The 25,068-nt window shown below is 41.3% G+C and overlaps 1 protein-coding gene across 11 annotated transcripts in view; it reads right to left on the reverse strand.

The window, feature by feature from the left end:
* The window catches only part of osbpl8 (oxysterol binding protein-like 8), a 140,720-nt gene that overhangs the window by 49,888 nt on the left and 65,764 nt on the right, over positions 1–25,068 (reverse strand). For 6 of the 11 annotated variants that reach the window (XM_034673248.1, XM_034673247.1, XM_034673244.1 and 3 more), the window contains 2 exons: positions 16,424–16,460; positions 11,700–11,870 (listed from right to left, as the gene is read on the reverse strand). In XM_034673248.1, coding sequence (XP_034529139.1) covers positions 11,700–11,870; positions 16,424–16,460 — 208 coding nt within the window. The remainder of the gene's footprint in view (positions 1–11,699; positions 11,871–16,423; positions 16,461–25,068) is intronic. The other 5 variants (XM_034673253.1, XM_034673251.1, XM_034673249.1 and 2 more) reach the window with 1 other exon arrangement.

The raw sequence follows: 25,068 nt of genomic DNA on the forward strand, positions 1-25,068 counted from the left end.
TGTCAGTCTTTCCAGAGCTTTGTTGTAAAAAACACTTGGTAGAGATATAGGTGTGAGTTCCTTGAGACATACCTGTTTCAGGATCTGCACGTTAATCAAGAAACTACAGCCAGGGGACTAGATCTTTAGTACCTAAGGAGGGCTGTAGTTTGATTTTAGTTAGGGTTGCAAAATTCCAGGAATTTTCAAAGTTAGAAACTTTCAATGGGGATTAACGGGAATGTATGGGAATACACCAGGAATTTACTAAATTGAAGGTTGGCTCTTAATAGGGATCTTAAATATAGTTGGGGAAAATATATTTAGCATAATGTTAAACTTACAATTATCAAATTTAATTGTATTATTTTTGATGGATGTCTGCTTATAGCAAAACAAATATTTATGATTAGATATGATACCTTTCCATTAAATTATCCTATTTCTCCTAAATTCCCATGGAAAGTTTCTACTTTGGAATATTTTCAAAATTCCCCAGCTTAACTTCCCATGGAAATTTTACCAGAAATTGTCCACCCTTTGCAACCCTAATTGTAGTTCCAATTATGTCTGTAAGCAACAAAACTGTGTGTGGGGACCAAAGAACATGGGATACGTTGGCCCATATGCATTCTGGGAACCCGTTGTCCCCCCTTCCTTGCCCCTGCATCAGGTCAAATTAATATACCCAATGCTTTACTCTCCCATCAGCCTCAGCTGTCTTTTTTGGCTGAGGTGTAATTATTGCAGTTTGCAAACTGTAATCCAAATAAGCTAAACTTAAATGGTAATCTTTGCAAACATTGCACCTGCTTAACTTCAGAAAGTTAGCAGTGTTGCTGTATACAGGCTAGCATCTTCAGATAGGGATGTAGCTTTAAGCCTTACTGTGTTGACTTAAAAACAGAAGAAAAGTCTCAATCTTATCTATTCAAATGATGCTGATTATCTGAAAATGAAGAAAACATCTCATAAAGAAAAGATGAATAACAATATAGAGTGATGTTTGAAACCAAAGCATAATTTGTTTCATAAGCTGGTATAGGAAAACATGAGTCAAAACTACCCACAATCATCTTGCTGTTTAGTCTTGTAGCTTTCCTGTGAATATCATTATGTTTAACCTGAGCAGCATTCTGAAGGAACTCGTCTTAAAGTCTCATGTCAGGCTGAAAAAACGTGACCACACTGCAGACAAAACTGTGACACAGTAACCCAGGAGCAACAATACATCTGATACCTGCAGAGCAAGTGATACACGCACTGCAGACTGAGGTTCACATGCAGGCCAGACATATATAGTCTCACATAAAGGCTTGCATAGAGACCCTGTAAGCCTGGGATTAGCTTTGCAACAAAGAGGCTTTTTGAACATTGACCTCAAGGCATCTCTGCTGTTTTGCTCTTCTTGAAGTCTCGCTGTAAGACGTATCCAGGTACCTTCAAGACGAAGGAGGTCTAAATGACAACTGAGTGTGTAAAGTCACTAAACACTGGTGTGATCTTCGTTCTGTCCTCATTAAGGAGCCTCACAGACGTAACACACACACACACAAAGGCAACACAAACCTGAAGCAACAACACAGCATGGATCAGAAATCCTCTGGAGGAAGAGGAAGGGGGCGAGAGGGTGAAGCTGTTGCTCTTTCTAAAACATTACCAGGCACTAGCTTTCCAACACAGGCTACTTGATACCGTACCTTGATTTCTTTCAGGGTAAAACTTAGAAGAAAAGTGTCCCAAGGTCAAGAGTTGACAGGACTAAGCGCTCAAAAAATCATGCTCAAGTCCCTCCAGCTTTAGATCAACATTGTGTCAGTCCAGCCAGGTGTGTGGCCCACATAAGCAGAGCTCAGGCTTCACGGAAAAGAGAGTCCCCATCATCTCGCCCAGTCTTCCTTTACCTCTATGGGAATCTACAGTCAATATCTCTGATTCAAGCCTCGTCCCTCTTAGCCTTTGGGCCTCAAGGAGCTCAGCCACTCATTGGATGAGGAGGAAGGAACGCTGGATTGCCAGTGGCTGAGGTTGCAGATAAGACCAGCCCCCTCCGTGTTGTTAATGCCGTCTGGTGGAGCCTAATCCCTGAGGCTGAGCTTAAATCCATGATGAACCCACCTGCTCTCTCTCCCTCCTGCAGCACCTTGCTTTTTCCATCTCTCAACTCAACCTATTCAGTTTTTATATCCTTCAGCTCATCAGGTCTCTCAGACTTCATCACACTCTTTTCACATCGTTCACACACACACACACACACACCCACACACACACACACCACACACACACACACACACACCACACACCACACACACACACACACACACACACACACACACACACGTCCTCCCTGGGTCAGACGGTATGTTTACCTGGGGACAGGACAGCAAGTCGCTGTAAAGGCGGTTAAAGAGAGAGCGTCTTCAAAGCCGATTGAAGACGCCTTATCAAACAACCTCTCGGGTTTATTTTGTTCATGGTTGGTCAGAAAGACAAAAAAACCCACTTGGCAGTCAGACCCCAGAGTTGTCTGTGCGTATGTGATGATGCAACAAAATCCCACTAAACTAAATAATTCAACACGTCAGCAAGATTATGAAAGCACTCTGCAGACTCGTTACACACAACATTTTACTATAAATAACAGTTTGCTTGCTTTCAGACTACAAACAGACCCATTTTTACCAAATGTCGGTTGATCTCAAAATGAAATGGGACCAGAGCTGCATGATAAATCTGAACATCATGAGCATCTGAAACTGAAACAGCAGAGTTCTGAATTACTGGATGAGAAAGAGGAAAGTGATCGATATTAACAATTAGTGGTTTCTCACTAAGCATCCCTATTTTAACAAATGGATGAATGCCCGGGTATGAGCTCAAAGCATTTTGATGCCTTCAGATGTAGCTCGAGCTAATCATGCTAACTTAGGGGTGAAGAAAAACTGCTTGTTGGATTCATTTAGACTGTCTAAAACAAAAAAAACAACTCATAGACTTAGAAACTGTGACTTAAAGCTAACACGTAAGCATTGTTTCTTCAACAATCACACTTTCACATTGTGCTGCAATACCAAGCAGCAACCTCCAGTCTCAAAATATGAAGGCCATTTGACACTTGGGAACCTTTCTGACTTTCTTTGAGACTCTAAGTGCTGACGAAGTGATCTTAGTGTGTAATGTGTAGATGTATGTGTATGTGTATATGTGTAGGTATGTAGGTTTATATACAGTATATGTAGGAGTATTATGTTTTATTATTATATTTTACATGTATGTATGTTTTGTCTTTGATTTCTGGCAAGTATGTTCTGGTACTGGTAATGAGACATGGGGGGAGGGGAGAAAAACGAAAAAAGTTTGTACGATGAAAATGACTGTTTACTTTTCTTGTACTATATTAATAAAAAGACCTTGATCAAAAAAAAATATATATGCAAGCCCATTCGAAGTGTTATAAACTGCAATTCATCGAGCGTCCCACTTGAGGCTGGCTGCAGAAACATTGGAACCCAATACACACAATTCAAAGACATGGACTGGCTTGATTGACAGGCGGGAACACATAGCTGTTGGCTAGGAGTTCAAACCCCGCCTCATTACCTCACACTGAAGTTGGTTGAGTTCCGCATTTCCAATATGGCTCCCGCCGATGATTGGTTTCAAAACAGTGCTTCAGGAACAGATGGGTGACGTCACGGATACTACGTCCATTATTTATACAGTCTATAGTCATGTCCAAGCGGCAACCTCTGCTCTTAAAATATGAAGCCCATGCGGAAGCTGCAGTTCATCAAGCGTCCACTTGAGGATGGCTGTAGAATAGATGTCCCATATTTATACAGTCTATGGGTCTGACCTGCTGATTTAACATTAAGAGCTACATAATAACTGACAGAAAAATCTACATTTTTTGTAACTTTACTTTGAGGGATTTTCAGTTTTATCGTCCAAATAAAAACACGGACTGTTCTACCTCAACGTTTTCTATATCCTTGTGTATTATTATGCCACAACCAGAAGTGGAGATGACTTAGATTTTCCAAGTAAAACAAGATATGTATCAAAGTATCTATAAAAAATAACACTTCTGCATACGTTCACGTTCTAGAAAGACTTCTTTTCATCTCGTTGTTTACTGGAACTCATTAATAAATAAATGAGGCTTGGGCTGCGTGTCTCCGACTCCTGGAGGAGTTATGAATTACCCCTCGGGACCTCCTTGAAACAAGATGGTACATCTCACGAGGTCTGTCCTAATAATTAAATAAATTAATAAAACTGCGATCAGGGACTACTTTATCAGGCTGTGTTTACCTGTCTTCCTCCCACTCTTTCTGCCTTGTTCCATATCTGTTAATTATCAGTAAACATTAGTCCTTTAATATTTCCTGCAAAACTGATTCATCTCACGGCACACTGAACTTTTAAATCTCACATTCACGAGCTCTCAAAACCAAAGAATATTACAAGGGACATAATGAAATATACTTCAACACACTACTCCTCTAACCCTGGAGGAGTACGCAGAGAGACAGCTGCCTCAGAGGACGACTCCTCCGCGGGTTCAGAGTGTTCCAGTAGATCTGAGCTTTCCTTTTAATGACGGGACAAAAGGATCAGGGCCAGGAAACCGTCTCTGTAGCTCACGCTTCTTCATCTCGCTGTTGAAAGGCACTCCCACGTCCCAACTGCAGACTTGTTAGATTGAGGTGTCGACTGTCTGTAGTGTTTGTGATGGCTGTGGGATGAAATATGCAGCTCGTGTGGGTGAATCTGAGATCGACACAGAATCTGATGTATTCTAAGTGTCATGAGTTGCTTTTGTTTGTATTTTCTTTGTTGTACTCTGTCTGATTCTGGTTTTATTCTATAGATTATCCTTGTGTTTCTACCCTGTTTATATTCTGTATTGGTTATACTGTATGGAATCTTTGTCTTGTGTGCGTGTTCCATAGTGATTCTTGTGTGTGTTTCTTGTCTATCGGGTTTCCTGTTTGTATTTTGTAGAATTGGGCTGTTTTCAAAACCGCCTACTATACTAGCAGTACATACTGGTTCGGCCAAAATTCAGTATGCAGTATGTGAACAAGAGCAAAATCTGCAGTATGCCAAAACTCCCAGATGTCATACTGATTCGGGGAATTTTTCTCAGAATGCATCAGACCAGTCTGCCTCGCATATTGTTTCCCACAAAGCACAGCGTTCATTCCGCTTTTCTTTTTCTTCTTTTTGGACTCCATTTTTAGGTGCTGTGAAACTGATTAAATTCCATATAAACTACTTCTTCACTTTTTAAATCACAAGTGATGCTAAAGAAGCGGGTTTCGCTATCAGCTGGCCGTTGTTACTTCCGCTTCCGAAACCAGAAATCCAGTGACGTCTGGCCCAGCCTCCTGCAGATCAGACCCAACAGAACAGTCATACTACATACTAAATTCAAACGCAGTATGTAGCAGGCAGTACCTACTGTATACTATATTAGTAGGTAATATGTAGCAGGCCGTATTGAAAACAGTCTATAGCTGTTTTCAAACCGCCTACTATACTAGCAATAGGTAATGTTTTTGCCAAAACTCAGTATGTAGTAAGTAGTATGTCATTGTCTACCCCACCCACATGTTTCAAGTTTTCCAATTGTGTCAGTGTTTCCTGTGTTTCCAGTGTTTTTGTTCGACAGTAACTTTTGTTATTAAATCCTTTAAGTTTTGAATCTGCTTTTGGGTCCTGCACTTTTTGTTTGCCGTTTGCTGAATCGTGACACTAGGGGACCTTCTTTGGAGGATTATTGGCCGTGTGAAGATATGAAGAAGTGTTTAGGAGAGCGTTTTCTTATGTATGAATGTGGTCAGTCAGTGAATGCACTTCAGCTCAACATGATGCACTTCAGTAGCGAATCATCCTCTTGAACTGTTATTGTCTGCACTGAGCAGCATCAATGATTGAATGAGCAAATTCTACTCCTGATCAATCCTTGCACCTTAGCTGTGAATCTTCACATGATTCCAATCTCCATCTAATTAATAATGAACACGTCACTGCAGCAGTCATCATCACCTGACGCCTTAATGAATCATCCATCTATGTCAGTCTGGGGTGAGAGAAAAACTACGATTCAAATTTACTCCAATCCAAACATTTAGGGACCAAAAACCTTACACTGAGAGTCTCACACCGTCATCACACTGATGCAGGACCAAGGGCTAGCCTAAGCAAAACACCAGTTGCCATGGAAACACGTTTTTTGGTGCATGGAGTCATGGGTCAGAAAAAAAAAGCTTCCATGCTTTCAGAGACGCAGACCCGGGACAGACAACAACATGTCATCGTACTAGGAGGCTCGAATTATAGCTTGTTATAAATTCTTTATTTACAGAGAGACAGAGACTGGTTTTTAATGTGTTACGCTGATTTGATTCAGAAAGACCAACACCATCAAGATAAAGGGCAACACAAAGCTCAGTGTCCTGTGCATGAAGAGGAACCGATTCCTGATAAACACACACAGCTCACGGCTTGTCTATTGCAATTCTCTTTTCACCAGCCTCAATAAATCTTCCCTTGAGTGACTCCAGTTAATCCAAAATGCAGCCGCAAGACTGTTAACCAGGTCCAGCAATACAACCCACATCACCCCCATCCTGTTCTCCTTACATTGGCTGCCAATCAAAAACAGAATACAGTTTCATATCCTCATATTAACAAATAAAGCTCTCCATCATCAAGCACCCTCATATATCTCTGACCTGCTCCGCCCTTTCATCCCCAGTAGACCCCTCAGATCCTCAGACCAAACTTTGTTTGTCATGGCTTTAGACCATCTTCTGTAATTTGATGTCATTTTGTCTCCTTTCTTTTTTGTCTTATTTATTGCAAATTGTTTGGTCTTGTCGATATTGATACTCTGTGAAGCACTTTGTGACTATGAGAGGTGCTATGCTAAATCAAGTTTACTTACTTAAAACACCGGACGTTTTCTGAAGAAGAATATTCACAGATGTAGAATAAAGATCAGAAGGCTTAACTGTTCGTTCATCTGTTCCGGGTCACTTGTGTTATTCATTTTATGTTGATGTTGCATTGTTGTTGCTTTTCTAGTCGTGCATTTTTGTGCAGTTTTTAAAGCCTTGACTTAAATAATTCACCTTAAAAGGAAAAAAAGGAACAACTAAAGTTTTTACAGACAGGGCCTGATTACACAGTATTACTGCTCCTCACTTTGTCTGCCTGTTCATTTTGTTTTATCAACAGTCAAATAAAAAAGCATGACAAATAAATAAATGTCCGGTTTTTGAACAGCAGTTAGGCTAAACAAGCTCTCAAAGAGGCTATGACCATGGGCAGCTGATATGTCCACACCTTCAAACTAAGCAGTGTGTGAAGAGAAGTCAAGAAGTCAAGAAGTGATGTTTTTTAAGGCTCAAAAACAAGCAAAGTGTTATGCTTGCTCCCTCTTGTGGCAGAAAGTAGGCTCACAGCTCTCTAAAAGGAGGGAGGAAACATGTCACTAAATAAGTGTGTATAAATTCAATAAATGTGCACTTTTAAGTTGCAGACTCAGCTAACAATGGTACTGCCTATTGTATTTATTATAACATGTTGTTTTTGCTGATCAGAAAGTTTAACATGCATTTAAACTTAAGCTTTTTACAACCAGAAAGGTGAACAACAAACTATGTGGGGTCAAAATATACATAGAACAGAGACTAAAGAGGCATGATTAGAGAAGAGCAGTATTAATAAAGTAAGTATACAGTCAGTCCAAAAACATTTCACACACATCCTCCTTTTCTTCCACCTCCTACAAAAAACATTTTCTCTCACTCTAAAGTTGACAGGTCATTCTTGCTCCAGTCGTTCTCTCTTCAAACTTCTAACTACTGCAGTAGAGGAGAGGATTCAGTCTTGCACCACTTCCTTGTTATCAGCGATATCTTGTTTAAATATCCATCATCATCAGTGACACAATCTGTAATATTTCCAAGGTTCATCATTTTACTTTTCCATACCGTATCCCAAAATGAAGGCGTGGAATTTCTGGTATTCCCAAAAGATGTGTGCACGATCTACTTCTCTCTCCTCTCTCATCATAGGCAACGTGAGATCTCTGTATAATAAGATGGACAAGCTAATAGGACTAGCCAGGAGTCAGACGGAGTTTCAGGAATGTAGCATTGTGTGCTTCATGGAAACGTGGCTGCATTAGGATATTCCCGACCACAACGTCTCCATTGACGGCTTCCAGACTGTCCGAGCAGACCGGGATAGTATGAGAGCGCTGTGGGCCTCCAACCATATTATCTGTACAGGGAGATCTCACATGTCATACTGGGAGCTGTTTACATCCCCCCTCTGCCAACCCAACTACGGCATCCAACGTTCTCAACACTACCATAGCCAGACTCCAGACAGACCACCAGAGTGCCCTCTTCCTGATCTCCGGGGACTTCAACCATGGATTTATTTTCTACAGAGCTTATTATTGTATTTGTATAACTTATCGTGTATAGTGCAACTGTAATGACTGAGTTTCCTCACCTGGGATAAATAAAGTATTTTTGATTCTGATTCTGATAACTGCTCTAAACCTGTTTGGTCACTTTTTATTTGAGGTGTGATGAAGTAGTGGGCCACACACTCCCTCCATGTTCTTGGATAAGGAGTGGCTTGTTGTGTTTTCACATACTCTGCTCTTGTGCATCGTTATAATATCAATTTCCCTCTCTTACTTAGGGAGGAAGTGTGGCAGAGCACCAATATTAGCCTCAGATTTTTTTCCCTTGGATGTCTGCACTTGTTCTTTTCTTTGTAATCAATGTGATGTTATTGTACGCAAGTGTCCCCACTAAAGGATTTCTCAGATATAGCTAAAGGTTGATTGAGGAGTGTAAAAGCAAAACTGCAACATGACTGTGATAAAGCTAAATCAGAGTGAACTGCAAAAGCGTCAAACGTTTTAACCTTCAACATAGGGATGACCACAGTTAATCGATTATCGATTAATTGATTGTTAAGAAATTACTCGAAACACGCATTTTTATTATCAATTTTCCGTCACGTGGAACAAACATCATGTGGTCTCATATTACACTCAGCTATCAGGGAGGTGTTTTAAGTTTAAAGCATGTTTGGATGTGATTCGGCTGTTAAAGGTGTTGTGCACAGCGGAGATGCTCAGCTGGCGGCTGCGGCTGCACATCAGGTCTCCCCGTGCGCTTTTTTAAAAGAGGATCAATACAAAACTGCTGCCAACAACGACACGGACATAAGGTTCACAACTATAAACAGGACATTTCCCACCTTTGGATACGAAGGCAACAGACAGGTGGGAAATTCAGGTATACTATGTTTGCTGAGCAGCAACATCAGAGCCGTCTGAGCTTTTCTGCCGCTGGACTGATTATGACCCGGTTGCGCTCCCGGCTGACACCTGATCGAATACACGTTTATTTTTCTCAATAAGAACGAGTAGACAGAAAACTGGACTCTGGGAGTCTGAAGTAATTTTCTGTTAGTAGTCTCAGCCTTCACTTTATAAGATTATGTCCGCGGAGAATATTTTAATGAGTCTGATTGTTGATATTCTGCGTGTCAAACATGTACCCGTATACAATCCTGTCAGTTATATGCATTTTGGTGCTGTAGAAAATATTATAAAACAACGTATTTGGCATTGTTTTTGACGTAAGAATAATAATGTTTTTTTTTTTATCAATTAATCGATAATTGATCGTTAACATTTCCAAAAATCGATCACGGAAAATACTTAAAATGTACATCCCTACTTCAACACATTGCCATCTATCTGGAACAGCAAACACTATGTCATCCACTTCACAGAACACAGATCATGAAAAGAACAAAACCCTGCAGTTCAGTTAAACAGTAGAACATCCACCAGAGGGCGGTCTAACACAAGAACACAGCAGAGGCAGCATGGTGATGTAAGACCCTCCTGAATGTACTGTACTCTTCAGCTTCTTTCTGGACAGCCATACATCCTCTGTTTGATTTGCCCCTAATCTGCAGAGCGGGGCTTTCCAGCAGCCCTACTATTATTAGACTACAATGACGACACAAAACCACGTCCAACCAGAGACAGATCCGGATGACCTCTTTAAAGCACACATCTTGAGGGTTACAGGGTTAGCATAACAGTGAAAAAATAAGACATAGCTGTGATGATCTCTGCAGATTTGTGTCTGTGCATCAGTTGACAGGCAGGTGGAGGAACACTCATCAGCTAGTATGAGTCATTGTTTCTGCACCAGGTCTGTCTGGGAGAGCTTATGGCTAAACATAACTGTGACAGCTGTCCTGGGGCTGCAGAGTGTCCAGAGTCACCAGTGTGCGCATGATTGTCTGAAAGTTTCATGCTAATTATTTTGAATCATCAAACGCTGGGAAATCATATAAAGACGTAGAAAGCAGGACTGTAAAAGCTCAGAGGACCAGGATGTACGTACATGATGAAGGTCTATTCAGGTCGAGGAGGTGTGTGTGTCTTTATAACAGTATGATGGTGTTTTCTAATAGTGCTCTAATGCAGTGTGTTGTATGATCAGTAAGCAGGTGAGAGTTTAACAGCTTGTCCACATTCAGACGGACATGTGGTTGTTGCTGCATTGATCCAGTTCTTGATGCTTCTGTCACAAGACCACCCATCGGACCATTTAGCAAGAGTTAGCAACAGCTGCTGCAGATTCCTTCTCTCAGTGTCATCACATAGAAATACAAACAGTTTGCACAATGATTTAATCCTTTAGTGCTGAACAATGAAACAGATGAAGGAGTGGAAAAAACTGCAGTTCCCCAAGCGTCCACTTGAGGCTGTCTCCAAAAGGAAGAAAACCCTCATTATAGCCAATGTTCGAATATCAGTTTTCACAGCAGACTTTGAGATGTTAAAAGCCTGGTTCAAGAAAACGTCCGGTCTCCTTAACTTGTTTCTTTTTATCTTTATTATTTATTCATAATATTAGTTTCCTTTGAAAAGATGGTGTGAAAGTCTGAAACTCCTTTTCAACCGAGGCAGTTTCAGGGCCGGTTCGGAGCCTTCGGTCAATTGAGAACTGTTTTATTTGTGTTTCGAGTGAACAGGCTCCTGCCCGGGAAAACCGGTTCTAGAGCGGCTCCAACTCTTTGCTGGTCTAGAACCCAGAACTGCCTACGTCAGGGGCGAGGGGCGAGGTTGCCGTGATCGAAAACACAAACCAAACGTGTTTCCGCCATTGTCCTGCAGCTAAAAACATAAAAGAGACTAATGGATTCCAAGGCAAAGCAGTGGTCCGCCGAGGAGACAAGCTTCCACTGTCCGCCATTGTTGTTGTTGTGAGGGAAAGTTCACGGTAGCGCGGCTGGGAAAAGTGGTCACATAAATCTGACGTCATGATGTGCCTCTTCCACGGGCTCGAGCGGTTGGAATAACAGGTTGGTTCACAAGTTCAACCAACTCTGAACCAGCGCGAGCACCAGCCTGGAAATACAACCCGGTTCACGTTGGTCGAAAAGACGTATGAGTGAATGTACGGTTGTGTATGGAGGGACACATGTTGGTATACTTGGTAAAGATCTTTAAAAAAAACATGACTTCATAAATTCATGAGACTTGACTGATCAAGTTGTATTTTCATCCAATGTAAGCACTTTTTTTGACCGTGCAAACCAACCGGTTAGCCTCCGTAGTACCTGCAAAGTGTGGCTAGAAATGTCGCCTGTCTTACCGTGGCTGTAGCTGACCCCTGGGCTGAGGCTGGAGGGGGTGGCGACGTGCTCCCTGTTGGGCGTTTGGAGGCCTGCCTCCTTCTCCCTCTCCTTGTCCCGCTCCTTCACCTGGCGCTGGCTCATCCTGCTTGGGGTCAGAAGGAGGGTCTCATCCCCGCTCACTACAGCAGCTGAACACAGAGAAGAAGAGAAGACATGAGAGCAGAAATCAGACGTGCTGCCATCTTTCTTCAGATCAGAGAACATAGAGAAACAGACACCTCAGCCAGGTGCATCACTCTGTTTCATAAAACATGATAACTTATACAACATTTATAGTCATCCATCTTTTATCATTGGAAAAAGTATTTTAATGAGGTTTGATAACCTCAATATGTGAGCTTGTCCTTTATCACCTCACTTTGATTACTGGACGATAATGAAGCAAGCTGTCGGGTTATTCCTCGACATTATGTTTGACAGAGGTCCAAGATAAACACATAAATGAAACACAAATATGTATCTTTCCTAGACAAGATACACCATGCTCTGAAAAGTGCTTTTATTTGAGTATTGAGAATATTTCTATCTTTTAGATTTTAAGATTATTTTATTGGTTTTTAAATCTCTTAATGTTCTTGCTCCTTCTTATTTATCAGATTTGCTTTTATCACATGAGCCAGTGAGAACCCTCAGGTCTTCAGGTAGTGGACTTTTAATGCTACCAAAAGTAAGAACAAAGACTCAGCAGCCTTTTATCATCACGGCCCACACCTGTGGAACACCCTACCAGAAGATCTGAGGGCTGCAAAGAGCATCAACATTTTTAAAAGCAAACTCAAGACTGACCTTTTTAGTCTCGCTTTTAACTGAGTTTTATTCTTATAACAATTTTATTTCACCTTACTTTATTTATTTAATATCTAGTTCAAATTTGAGTCGCTTTTTATTTCTGTCTATTTTATTATATCTATTTATTTACTTATTTTAAGTATTTAAGCATTTTCTTTTCTTGTAATGGTTTAATATTGCAGTATTTTATTATCTTAGAAATGTATTTTATTTTGGCGAGTTTAATTTCCTAGATGTTTTAACATCTTATTTTACCTCCAGTGTTTCCTCATTAAGATATCATGAGAGCTTTTCCTCAGTTCGTTCAGCAACTTCTTTATTATTTTTCATTTACTAATTTGTTAATTTATTTATTCTATTTTTATTGTTATTATTATTATTATTGCATATATTGTGTTCTTAACCTTAGGATTGTGGGGTGGGTTTGAGGTCGGGCTGGGGTTGGGATTAGGATGGGGGGGGATTTTAATACTATATATCTCTCTCTTTGTTTGTTTTTATTCTATATTAAGTTGTTTTATGTACAACACTTTGTCTTACAGTGTCCTTGTATAAAATGCACTTTATAAATAAAGTCTGATTGACTGATATGGAATTTCTTGTCAGAGGGGAACTCATGGGTTCTGTAACATTTTCAAATGATGTCTTTGATTAGAGAGTGAATGAAAATGTCTCTGGAGTCTTAAGTGTGAAGTGTTTTCATCCCATACTTCTCACTCCTTGAAGGTTATTCTGACAAATTAATTTCTTATAGGCTGACTATTAAACACCCTCTTCTTCAAATCTAGTGAACAAGGAATGATAAATACATTTCTTAATCATCTCTTAAAATAAAAACACCAGAGAGAGCATTTAAAAGGTGCGCACAGCAAGATGAAGGCCTTTACAGCTCTGCAAGGAAAATGATAGGATCTCTAAATCCACAGAATGATTTTGTTGTACTTCTCTTTTTAAATGTGAAACCTTTACAGAATTCATCTTTGATGTATTTTGTTACAATCATTTTTTAAAGAAGGCATCGTGATGTTGGACTGTTTTTGGGCTTGGTGTGTATTTTAAGGAGGTTTGGTTGACTCATTATTGCTCACAGTCCCTGTTGAGTTTCATATCTTCTTTTCTTGCATACTAATTAGTGTAAACTTTCCCTCACATGCAGAGCATTATGTTGCTGCAGGTTTCTATTTATAGTCTATCCAGTGCAGTTTGTTTGCACATCAGGATGTGTTCTCAGTCATAAAGCTTCATGTTGTAAGTTCTGCACACTGCTGTCAGGCACATTTGGTAACAAAGATAAAACATAATCCGGATCATAGTCAAGTGACATCACAGCCTGTCTCTCCTATTAGGCAGCAGTTTAGTGTTGCTGTGGATGCAGGGTGTACTGAATGCTCTTAGGGACACTGTAGATACTGTAGGTGCTCTCATATTTTGACAGCCTTTCAAAGAGGCTGAGAGGTCAGCAGCCTCAAAGAGATAAAAACACATCTCCAGCCACTGACGCTGTGCGAGTGAAAGAGAGAAACCAAACAGATTCAGACATGACAGAGAATCTGAGTTCAGTAGGAATCCGTCCCTGCAGGATGCTGTTGGCTTCTCTGCGATTGTTTCGGACCAGAACGGCAGATTTTAAAACAGCTTTTTGGGAAATTTCAAACACAAGTTGTAATGTTTTCTCATATTTTGTGCAACACATGACATATTCACTGAGACAAATTTGGACAACTGCTCCAATAAAAGAAAACTATTGGATGAGGGAGCTGTTTGTATTCTGAAACCCTTTCTAGTCGGCTCTCCTTCAAGATGACAAATCAAATCTGTGAAAATTGAATGAAAGGGGGATTGCCAGTACATCTCATTTTGAACTGAGCATACCAATCTTCAATTCATTCCAATTTCACAGAGAATAGTAAAAATGATTTTCAAGGGACGCTGGATTGGCTCAGTTTGTAGAGCGGGCGCTCCATGTTCAGTCCTCACTGATTGTTGCACTGGATAAAGGATCAATCTCAGTCCCAGCATGATTTGGTGCATGCATGTCACTCCCTCCTCTCTTCCCACATTTTCTGTCGTTCTCAAACCCCAGAATGTCTTACTTAAACACTAAATTAAAAAGTTTGTCATGACACATACACTGTTCTACTCCTTACTTTGGGTGCTTGGCTGTTATAAAACAGAGAGCAGGATTACTGTGTCTCTGTGAGAGCAACACTGACTCACATTCATTACAGAGCCTCTGGACAGTCTGGAAAACAGCCTTTGATTGGTCAACAGACTCAACAAAGGACACCAGGGAGAAGCTAAGTGGATAGCACAATGTTTTCAATAAGGCAGTTTGAGGCTGGATTTTTGAAGCTCAAGAAAGAGAAACAACTAAATCCCTGTCTGGGCTGATTGGTGCAGCTGTCTGCATCTTAGCAGACCTAGACCTGTAAAGTTGCGAGAGAGGGGTGATGGTCAACATTTGCACCAACTGGCTGAATCACAATGTCTCAAGGGACTGAGATTCTACAGGTGGTAAAGAAAAAAGTCCAAGAAGGCAACAGTGTGTACTCGTCTTTCTCTTACAGGAGGTAGCTGTGATTTAAGACAGTCATGCTGTACAACTTGAAAAACCTGCAAGTACAAGTGAAGCTCAGAGCTGACACATCTTAAAAGAGACTGGATGCAAATTGGGGTCCATTAGAAACGGCAGCTAATGGCCCTGTCACACCTTGACGATTTAGCCAGCATAAGTCAGCGAATAAAAAAATTGGCGAGTAAGCTGGCGTACGTTGCAAAAGTTATGAGTAAGTTTTGTATAAGTTAAGAGAACGCTGAAGCACGCTGGCATACCTATGCAGTGTATGGATCATACGTCCAGCATATGCCTGCCATAAGTTGTAGGTAAGTTATGCGATGGTTGACACACGTTCACACACTTAGAGCTGTGTGTCTGCGTGTGTGTGAGTGTGAGAAGCCTTGGAGCCCTCACACAGCAGAGTCTCTGAAACAGAAGCTGAAGCCAGCATGTCGGAGTCTGGTGGTGTTCAACGGTAAAGCTGCTGTTGTTGAATTCAATGAAGTTCAAAATGTGATGTTTTTGAAAGCACTGCAGTCAATAAGTGTAACTTGTTGTAAAGAGCAGAGACTGTGTTCCTGCTGGTTTCACTCCTCTGACTCTCTCCACAGCTCATCATGTTCGCACAAAGAGAGACTGCAGAGTTTTTAATAACACACACCTTTATTAATCACCAATGAAAGTGCATCTCATTTTGAAATGTATACAACGTCAGTAACGAGCGGCAGCCTTTTTATACACTTCGCCAGTGTTCTTACGCTGCAGCGTGCTTTGCACAAGTTGTAGGTAAGTTATGTATATGCCCAAAATTGAAAAAAAACATTGATGATTCAGCATATGTCAGCATTTTAGAGGCATTTTGATACGTCGGGAAAATGCTGGCTAAATCATAAAGGTGTGAAAAGGCCATAGAGAAAGCAATCCAAGAAGGAACGGTGTGTACTCGTCTTTCTTTTACAGGTGTGATTTAAGACAGTGGTGCTGTACAACTTGAAAAACCTGCAAGTACAAGAGAAGCTCAGAGCTGAAACATGTTAAAAGAGACTGGATGCAAATTTTGGTCCATTAGAAACGGCAGCTAAGGGTTCACTAATGAGTCCTGACCTTTGCCCTTTGAGAAATTAATGTTCTGGCAGATCAATTAGAATAAGCAGCCTAAGAAAAGTTTATAAACCCTTTGATGGAATGAGCACATTTGATGTGTTACTATTAGATTTTGAGCTACAGAAACACAGACCCACAGTCAGGCTCTTTCTCCCTCTACATATTGCCAGTAGCCTTCCCCTGACTGTGTGAACTGCCCTCAGTACAAACTCTGAAAGGTCACTGGCTTACCGGTGGTGGCATGGGGCTCTCTCAACTCTGCATGGTGCTATCAGGCGGAAGAGGGTGAAGACAGAAAAAGGAAAGAAAAAGAAGGGAGGACAAACGTGGAAGGAGGGGAACATAAAGACAGCAGAGATTGGGAGGGATTGGAAAAGTGTGTCAGAGATTTTGGGAGTCAGATTAAAGGAGGGGAAGGGAAGAGGGTGCGTCCGCCATGTGTTGTTGACCAGATGTTGGCGGTGGCGGCGGTGGTGGTGGTGGTGGTGGTGGTGGTGGGTTGTGCGTGACAGCAGGATGGGCGATAGTGGTGCAGCATCAGCAACAGCAGCAGCATCAGCAGCGGCAGCAGCAGCAGCAAAACAGGACGACAGAAATAAATACAAAACAAAAAGAAAAGAGGAGACAAGAGACAGAAAACAAAAGAAAAACAGACATTAGTTTAACCAAAATGTCACAAGAAGACAACACTCGACACAAAACTAGCAACAGATCCAAGCAATGGGAATGATACAACAAGAGAGTATGTGATGCAAGAGGACTTCATGATTACAGAGACACAGTCCTAGCAGCAAGACTTAAAATATTTAGATTTTCACTGCTGCTGTTGGAACATCCATTAACGCCTTTCAGTGTCATGTTTTTCCATTTTGAGTTAATTCGCTGATTCATTTTCAATTAATAATTTGCTCTAACTCCCCAAAATAGTACGAACTGGCAGTCCACAGCTATGCAGTCGACTCTGTTTGAATTAAGAACAGCATAGCTAGACATGCAAATAAAGAGATACAGAAAATATCAATTCATTTTGTTTTTTTACCCCAAAAACAATGGATTAATTTCTTCTCATAATACAGGACAGTAACATCATACTCTCATTAAGCTCACATGGTCCAACAAGCACTTAGATAATTAAACATAATTCATTACAAAATATGATACGGTAGTTGAGGGTAAGCATTTTTAAAATGTTGAATAATATAAATATGGCATGTTAGTGGAGTGATTGTTTACATTTCAAAAAGTATTGTCTTTGATGTCTGCATCTGTCCGGGGTTAGTGACAGGAACAGTATGAGGAGGCATAGTTTCCAAACTCTTGACTGGTAGTGTATATGAGCATGTGTCTGTTTCCTGTGCTGGTATGAATTAACCTGCTGCTACTGATGCTTTTGATGATTAACTGTTTACTAACCCTAAACTTAGGAGTCATCTCGCAACAAAGGAAGAAAACACATTACATTTTCTATTTTCAAGGTTTTATTTCAAGTTTAGCAACTATTTTTTTCTATATTTTTGACTATAATGGGTGGAAGACATCTCAGGACCCCCCAATCTGTGTCTCGTGAGCTCCCAGGGGGTCCCAACCCACACTTTGGGAACCCCTGCATTAAACCATTCCCAGGTCTGCTTTCTCTTTGTCTCGAAACAAGTAAAATGATCAATCAATTTCTAAATCAGTGGCTGATTCTACAAACGGTCTCAGGTTTTATCCCATTTATGTCAACTAAAAAAGATCAATTCAAATTGTGTCTAACTGTTTTGTTTTCTGTCACTTCCTGTTTAATATTGATCTTGAAAATTGGAAGTCCTTCATTCAAAGTCCATTTGAATTGTATATATTTTTATTCTAATGAAGCTATCTAAAAATGTCGACTCCTACCAAAGCAGCAGCAACAAGAGCTCCCATTGGCCAGATGTAAAGCTGTGGCTCCACACACATTACCCTCCACCTGTTCCTGAGCGCCGCAGACAACAGGGCGCTTCACGGACGGCCAAAAAATAAACCAGATATGATCACATTGGCTCGCTCAGGCTTTCCTCGTGCAGCAGTCGAGAGGTAAACAAACTCCTTTGGTTCAGTCACACACAATTATATCTCAGAAACACGACACATTAACACTCCTGTCCTCAGGGAGATCTTTGGCTCTGCTTTAGGGTTTTCATGGAAGTGGAATTCTCACAGGATCTTTACCGGCACGTAAGGCCATCCGTATGGCGGCAGCGGACAGCCCTCTAAACTGACTTACACCCATACCTGGAACAACGCCTGATTGCACTAATCTGCAGTCAGACGAAACAAACCCACAGGCAGCTCAGTAACCAGAAAGACAGAGAAAACAATGCCGCTGATTGGATATTGCTCGGTTAATCAGGAAGTGGGAATCAAAATCGCTCAGTTGTGATTGGTTTGAACCCTTAGAGCCACAGTCTGAGAGGATAGACATCACTAATAGCTGCTTATAATAACAGGGCGAACAGATTAGGAAACTGTCACTGAACGTCAGAGGTCAATTAACAAGGCTTTGTGGTGAAGCATCAACACAGTGGTTTTCTAATTTAATCTTGGCTCAGCTCATTTTCTCGCTGTGGGAAAACACTGTTACACTTAAGCCACTCCTCCTGGGTTACAAAACAGTGACCTGCAGTCATGGGAGACACAGAGGAGTTTGTGACTGGAGGACTCAGAAGATTCCTAGATGGTGAATCCTCTAAACAGTCCGGGGATTCCTCCTTACGTCAATCCACTGTTTTTCTAAAGAGTCTAATCCCAAACTAGAACCAAGATAGGGATGTTTTGATAATACCTGATGATGTTTTTGCTCTTAATTGATTGTATTTCTGCCGATACCACCTAAAACCGGAACACTACCGTACTAAAATCCAGACAACTGCCTCCTGATAGCGACAAGTTGAGCTAATCAAATCCCCATTTTCCCCGACCGACTGCCTGGCTGATGTGTGAACCCTCTGAATGATCTCTATATAAGCCTCACCTGATGACTGCTGCTGATTAATTATGCAGATGAGTGTGTGGGAGTAGAGGAGACTGACAGAGAGGCAATATGAAGAGCTATGAATAATCTCAGAGTGTCACTTATAAAAAATACAAACTGTGACAAGCTGTCGGATGAGAGAGTTATTGGTACGGTGAAATTAAAGAGACACAGTCGGGTCTCTGCATGCGGCGGGCCTGTATTAGCATTTCAAAAGCTTTCTGGACTATAAATTGATGATCCTGCTGCGGAGGCTGGTGTGTGACCGGGCTGAAGGGGTGGAGGAGTTTTATACGGACAAGGGAGACCAGTTAAATGAGCCTTCTCTGACTCAAGTTTGGTACATGTATTCTTTCAAAACTGTCTATAAAATGCATAAAGTAAACGTTTAACTTCTGACAATTTGGCAGGTCATGGAAGGTCATGTCCACCCCCACTCTCATCCGCCTTCTGTGGTCATAATAAATGCAAGTTTTTCGGCAAAGTAACTATTACTGTGATAAGAAAATAACAAAAAGGTGCAGAATTGTACAGACCCCTTAATAAATATTTTTCAACTTGTGTGCAAAAGATAATTGAATTGCTTGAATATTTCTATTCCATCTATGATATTAGGCTTTATGACTCTGTTTCTTTACACGGTGAATCTGAAATAAACAAACACATAGGCCTGTAAAACTCAGGAGTAATCCTCTGTTGATTTTGTGATTTTGATTTTATGTTCAGCATTTTGTACTCAAAACTCCCATCAAACACTTTTTAATCTCAGCTCATCACACACAGACTGTTTAGCAACCTACCTATGTTTATGATCTTAGTAACTGTTTCAAGGTCCATCTTTTAGCCGTTATTTAACTCAGGTGATGGGAAGTTTTAGAGAAGTCCGAGCCACTACAGCGTCCAATCAGTGAGTGATGTTCAATAAGAGGGCGTGTCTGTCAGCGTCAACAGTACCATGTCTACAAGAGTAGCTATCATATCATGTAAAACTGAATTAAATTAGTGTCCTCAATTTGGCTTTATGTTGAGAATACACATCTGAACTAGTAGAAGAGCTTATAATTACCTTGTGCGCATGAGATAGAAGTATTTCTTTTTGGGACTTCAGGGGCTCCATAGAATTGTGTAATTAAAGGGTACAAAACTTAATATTTTACTTTTAAATTGTATAGATTAGAAAGGAAGGATGAAGAGGTAAGAAAGGAGGAGATGTAGGAAGAGGAGATAAAAGCAAAGAAAAGTTAACATATTTTTAAGAACCTAAGAGAAAATTTGAAGATGACTAAAAGGAGATAGAGGAAGAAGGAGAAGAGGACAATAAAAGGACAGAAAAAGAAAGAAGGAAAATATGGTAGTGATAGTAATACACATAAATCATTCATTCTGGAGTTGATCTTATAGACGTATTGGACTGAGACCTCTGTATGACTCTGCAGCCTTTCTGACCTATACTTCAGCCTCTCAGCAGAGGGAGCTCCACATCTCTGTCTTCCCTTGTGGGCGGCCGTCCTGTAGTTCATCTCATTATTCACACCATGGATTGAGCTTAACTTTCAGATGAGGTTGAAATGTATGTTTCCAAACTGGTATTGCCTGCTATATTTTAAAATGTAGAATTCAATCAATCCACATACATCATAATAACTCATCTAAATCCTAACCTGTGACCCCTGAGGTCGTAACTCCCTTGCCTTCAGAGAGCTTGATCTCATATCTTACAGCTGTATGTTCTGTGTTGAATACGTGACTGTAAGAGTCTCTCTCACTTCTGTGCAAAGGTACTACATTCTCATAAAGCAGGCCTGATTGTGGACTCTGGGAAAAGTGGCAGCTGACAGGTGTGCTGTTTGTTTGAACAGAACCTGGATGACTTTCCATTCTCAGTAATACAGATATATAGTTCCTCAGTACAGCTCTAGGGCCTTAAATACTTGTGGTGAGTGTGAGCTAATTTCCATATAAGTGCAGATAAACCAGAGGTGTTGAGCAAGCAGTGACACCAGGATGTTTGTTATAATGGTTGGACTGAAAAAGCGATGTCATCAAGAGAAAATACAGAATCAACAGTGGACATGTGAGGTCCTGTTGCAAAACAGGATATTGAGCAACCTTCAGCTGGTTGTGTTTTATTAGAGTAAAGTCAGATGATATGAATCAAAGCAAACAGAGAGACAGCTCATGGTATGATCGTGACTAAGATGCTATCTGTTATTGCATCATCTCTGTGTGGACCTTTTTGCAAATTCAAGGTGAGACTAAGAATTTTCTAAGTGTGCATTTTCGAACGCTCGTCAATCAATCTCTGAAAAAAAAAAAAAAACACTCTCATCATCGTGTGAAGTCGAAGTGTGAATGCACGTTTCTAGTGGGGGTAGTGGGGGAAACTGCTGTATATTAAGACAAGGTGACATTATGCTGTCTAGGTTTGGCGGTCTGCCTTTCTATCTGGCTTTCAGACCAAAGCTTGCAGCCTGCTGTGTCCATGAGATGACAAACAAGGGCAGTGGAGCTAAAGCTCTGAACTAAAGCGGAAACATTTCTGTTTGGAGTTCAGACAGAAAGCTGAAGCAGAGAGAGGGAAATCAAAACCACTTCTTTTTCTTCTCTCATCCTGCATTCCTTTGAGGAGGTTTTAGACTCTTCTATTTTTGCCTGAATAAATAACAAGTGTACCTCCAACACCAGGGTTTATCTTCACATTTGATATCCCTGTTTGGCCTCTGTTATTCAGCCAAGAAATAACTGGTGATATAAAGACGGCTGGCAGTTCTGGAGAAGGACAACTGTAGCTGACGAGCTAACCACTACATGCTCTGCCTGTTGACACTGTGGTAAAACCATAGTGTGTATAAATAATGGACGTAGTATCCGTGATGTCACCTATCTGTTCCTGAACAGCTATATGTTCCCGCCAAGCGCAACCTCCGGTCTCAACCTCTAAGCCCATGTAGAAGTGTTATAAACTGCAATTCATCGAGCGTCCGCTTGAGGCTGGCTGCAGAAACATCGGAAACCACATAGACAGCCATTCAAAGAAGACCATCTTTGCAGCATTAACAAACATGTTTACAGCCTGGTTCAAAAACAGCTTCGCTCTACGTAGCTAATTTCTCTGTCAGCACACACTGTACAGGGGGTGAAGCTTTTCTAACGTGACGGTTCAGAAGATATTAAGATTATGAGTTATGCCCATGTAAGGACATGACTGACTTTACTGACAGCCGGGAACACATAGCTGTTGCAGGTTTCCCACTCTTTCCCGAGATCATATTCCAGGACATTTCCAGGACATTTCCAGGACATTTTCATTGATGATCAAGCTGATATGACAGTCTAAATTTAGTTCCTAATTTAGTTCCTAAATAGTCTAATGTGTTCCTCTCAGTGGAAGTCTACATTGAAAGACATGTAGTCTATGGCTATCAATGAAATCATCTCTTACATACTTAAAAATGTTTCTGTGCAGCTGTGTCGCTCTTTTTGTTCTGTTTGTTTTCACTATTGGGAGTTTGCACTCCTACTAGCTAGAGCAGGGGTTCTCAAACTTTTTGGAGCCAGGGACCCCTTAAGGCTGATTTAAACTTCTATGTCTCCCCTACGCAGCAGAGGCTGACGTGGACATGAGCCCCACATACTTGTGCGTTGATGTGTCCGTGTCGTGCAGCAATTCTCCGCCGAAACGCATGAGGCCAGTTTGATCTCTCTGATAGCCGGCCGCCTGCTTCCGGTCCCGCTACGATCTCTGTTTACTTTCCCACAGTGATTCAGAGCGTGTTCTGTTAATCTACAGCTAATACATGTTGCTGTTTATCATACAGACATGATTACATGAAGAACAGAGAGGAGGAGATGAAATACACCACCGATGTGCGGGCGATGTCCGGGATCCTGGAAGTGTTGTAAATTCGGGAAAGACAAAGCTGCCGAGCGGACCAATCACAGGGCTTGCAGTTCGCGCTGGCTCTACGGGGAGTTACATTTTGGAGGAGGTGCACGTCAGCTACATGCGTAGGCCTCGGCGTAGGTACGGGAGCTACATGGACCCCCACCGTAGGGTACGCCGTTGATTCAACGCAGAAGTATAAATCAGGTTTTACCTCTTAGAAAATTGTCCATGGCCCCCTCATAATTGTAACACAGATTAAGCACATTAGTGATGTGTCATGATCAAAAGCTGCGGCTCTGAGAGCCGATGCTTTATAGTGAATCAGAAGAGCCGGCTCACATCGAGAGAGAGCCGGCTCCCAGTTTTTTCCTTTCGCTGCTTAGCTCTCTCTGTGCTCAGCCCCAGCTCTGCTCACAGCAGAACTTTGTTTTGATTCCACGTGTCGGAAACCATAGACTGTTTTTTGAACCAGGCTGTAAACATGTTTATTTCTGCTGTAAAGATCGTCTTTTTTGAATTGGTGTGTATGTTGTTTCCGATGTTTCTACAGCCAGCCTCAAGCGGACACTCAGTGAATTGCAGTTTATAACACTTTTACATGGGCTTCAGATTTTGAGACCGAAGGTTGCAGGAATAATAAATAATGACACCTGAGTGTCATGGTCCCACAGTTTTCCCGCTCTTGTCGGTATCTACTTCTCTTCGTCTGGAAAGCTCAAATTTTTTTGATGTTGATACGGTTGAAAAATGAAGTTCTGCTTTCTTCAGGCTGTCAGTAATGAGTCCCGCTGCAGCTTTTAGACATTTTCTCAACACAAAGACACTAGAGAGAAATGCATTGTTTTTCCCTCCTGTGTGGGCGGGACTTAATTAAGCTCTGTCCTTGAGGAAGGTTTTAGAGTGATTTGATAGACAGCCCTCTCCCCCATCATCATCAAAACAACACAATAAGGTAATATCTGAGGGTTCAGACTGCTTACTCATCTGTGTTTGCAGCAGACGCTCCCCTGCATGCACAAAACAAGTCAAGTGTTCATGGTGAGAAACAGATTATTTCTTGATTTCTAAGGATATTTTCTCTCAGTGTTAGAAACCAAAAATCTACTAATAACTGAGCTGAAAAGCAGCTCTTAAAACTATCTAAAACACCTCTGACAGAACACAATGATGGCCTTTACAACTACTGAAGGATCTCTCATAAGCTGCATTTTTCAGATGATTGTTGTAGAAACTTCCTGGAGAGCTCATTCAGTGTTCAACAAGCACGCAGGCTCTGCCGTCATAAAACTGTTCTTTCATTGTGAGCCGAATAAACGGCAAAAGAATCCCTTTAGATACAGGAAACGGGAGGAAAAAGCTGCTGTTGCACTCTCCTCTTTTCCAGCTACTAAAAAGAAAGTGGGTCAGAAATGTGCTGCAAGTGATGTTTAAACATTATGTAATATGCCACGGCATTTTATCCTGCATAAGCACTCTTCATCTTTACAGGGGTAGAGAAAACGTGCTGTGTTTAAAGCAGCGCCTCATTTGGTGGCAGTGCAGCTTTGATGTGGTGTGGGTTTTAATTTAACAGCAACATTTTAAATCATGGTCTGAGTAAATACTTGATCCTGATTGGCTTCTAGGCGTCGTCTTATTCCTGATAACAAACAGTGTTTAAGTTGTCTGTTCGCTTTACTAAAACACAAACATTAAGATGGTTGTGGTCCAGCAGCTCCTGAGGCTGAGCTCACATCTGTCCCCTCTTGACCAACGCAAACCTGGACCTAGTTCCGGGCTGGTGCTCGCGCTGGTTCAGAGCTGGTTCAACTTGCAAACCAACTCAGCACCAGTTTGTTTTTCCACCCGCTTGAGTGCGTGGAAGAGCCACGTCATGACGTCACTTCTACGTGACCACTTTTCCCAGCAGCGCTAGCACAAACTTTCCCACGCTGGTGTTGCTCCTGGCTTTTCATAATCACACGAGGTCCCAAATACCCCTTTTTCGACGAGGCA

The sequence above is a fragment of the Notolabrus celidotus genome, chromosome 21, assembly GCF_009762535.1.
Source record: "Notolabrus celidotus isolate fNotCel1 chromosome 21, fNotCel1.pri, whole genome shotgun sequence".
In the NCBI taxonomy this organism is placed as follows: Eukaryota; Metazoa; Chordata; class Actinopteri; order Labriformes; family Labridae; genus Notolabrus; species Notolabrus celidotus.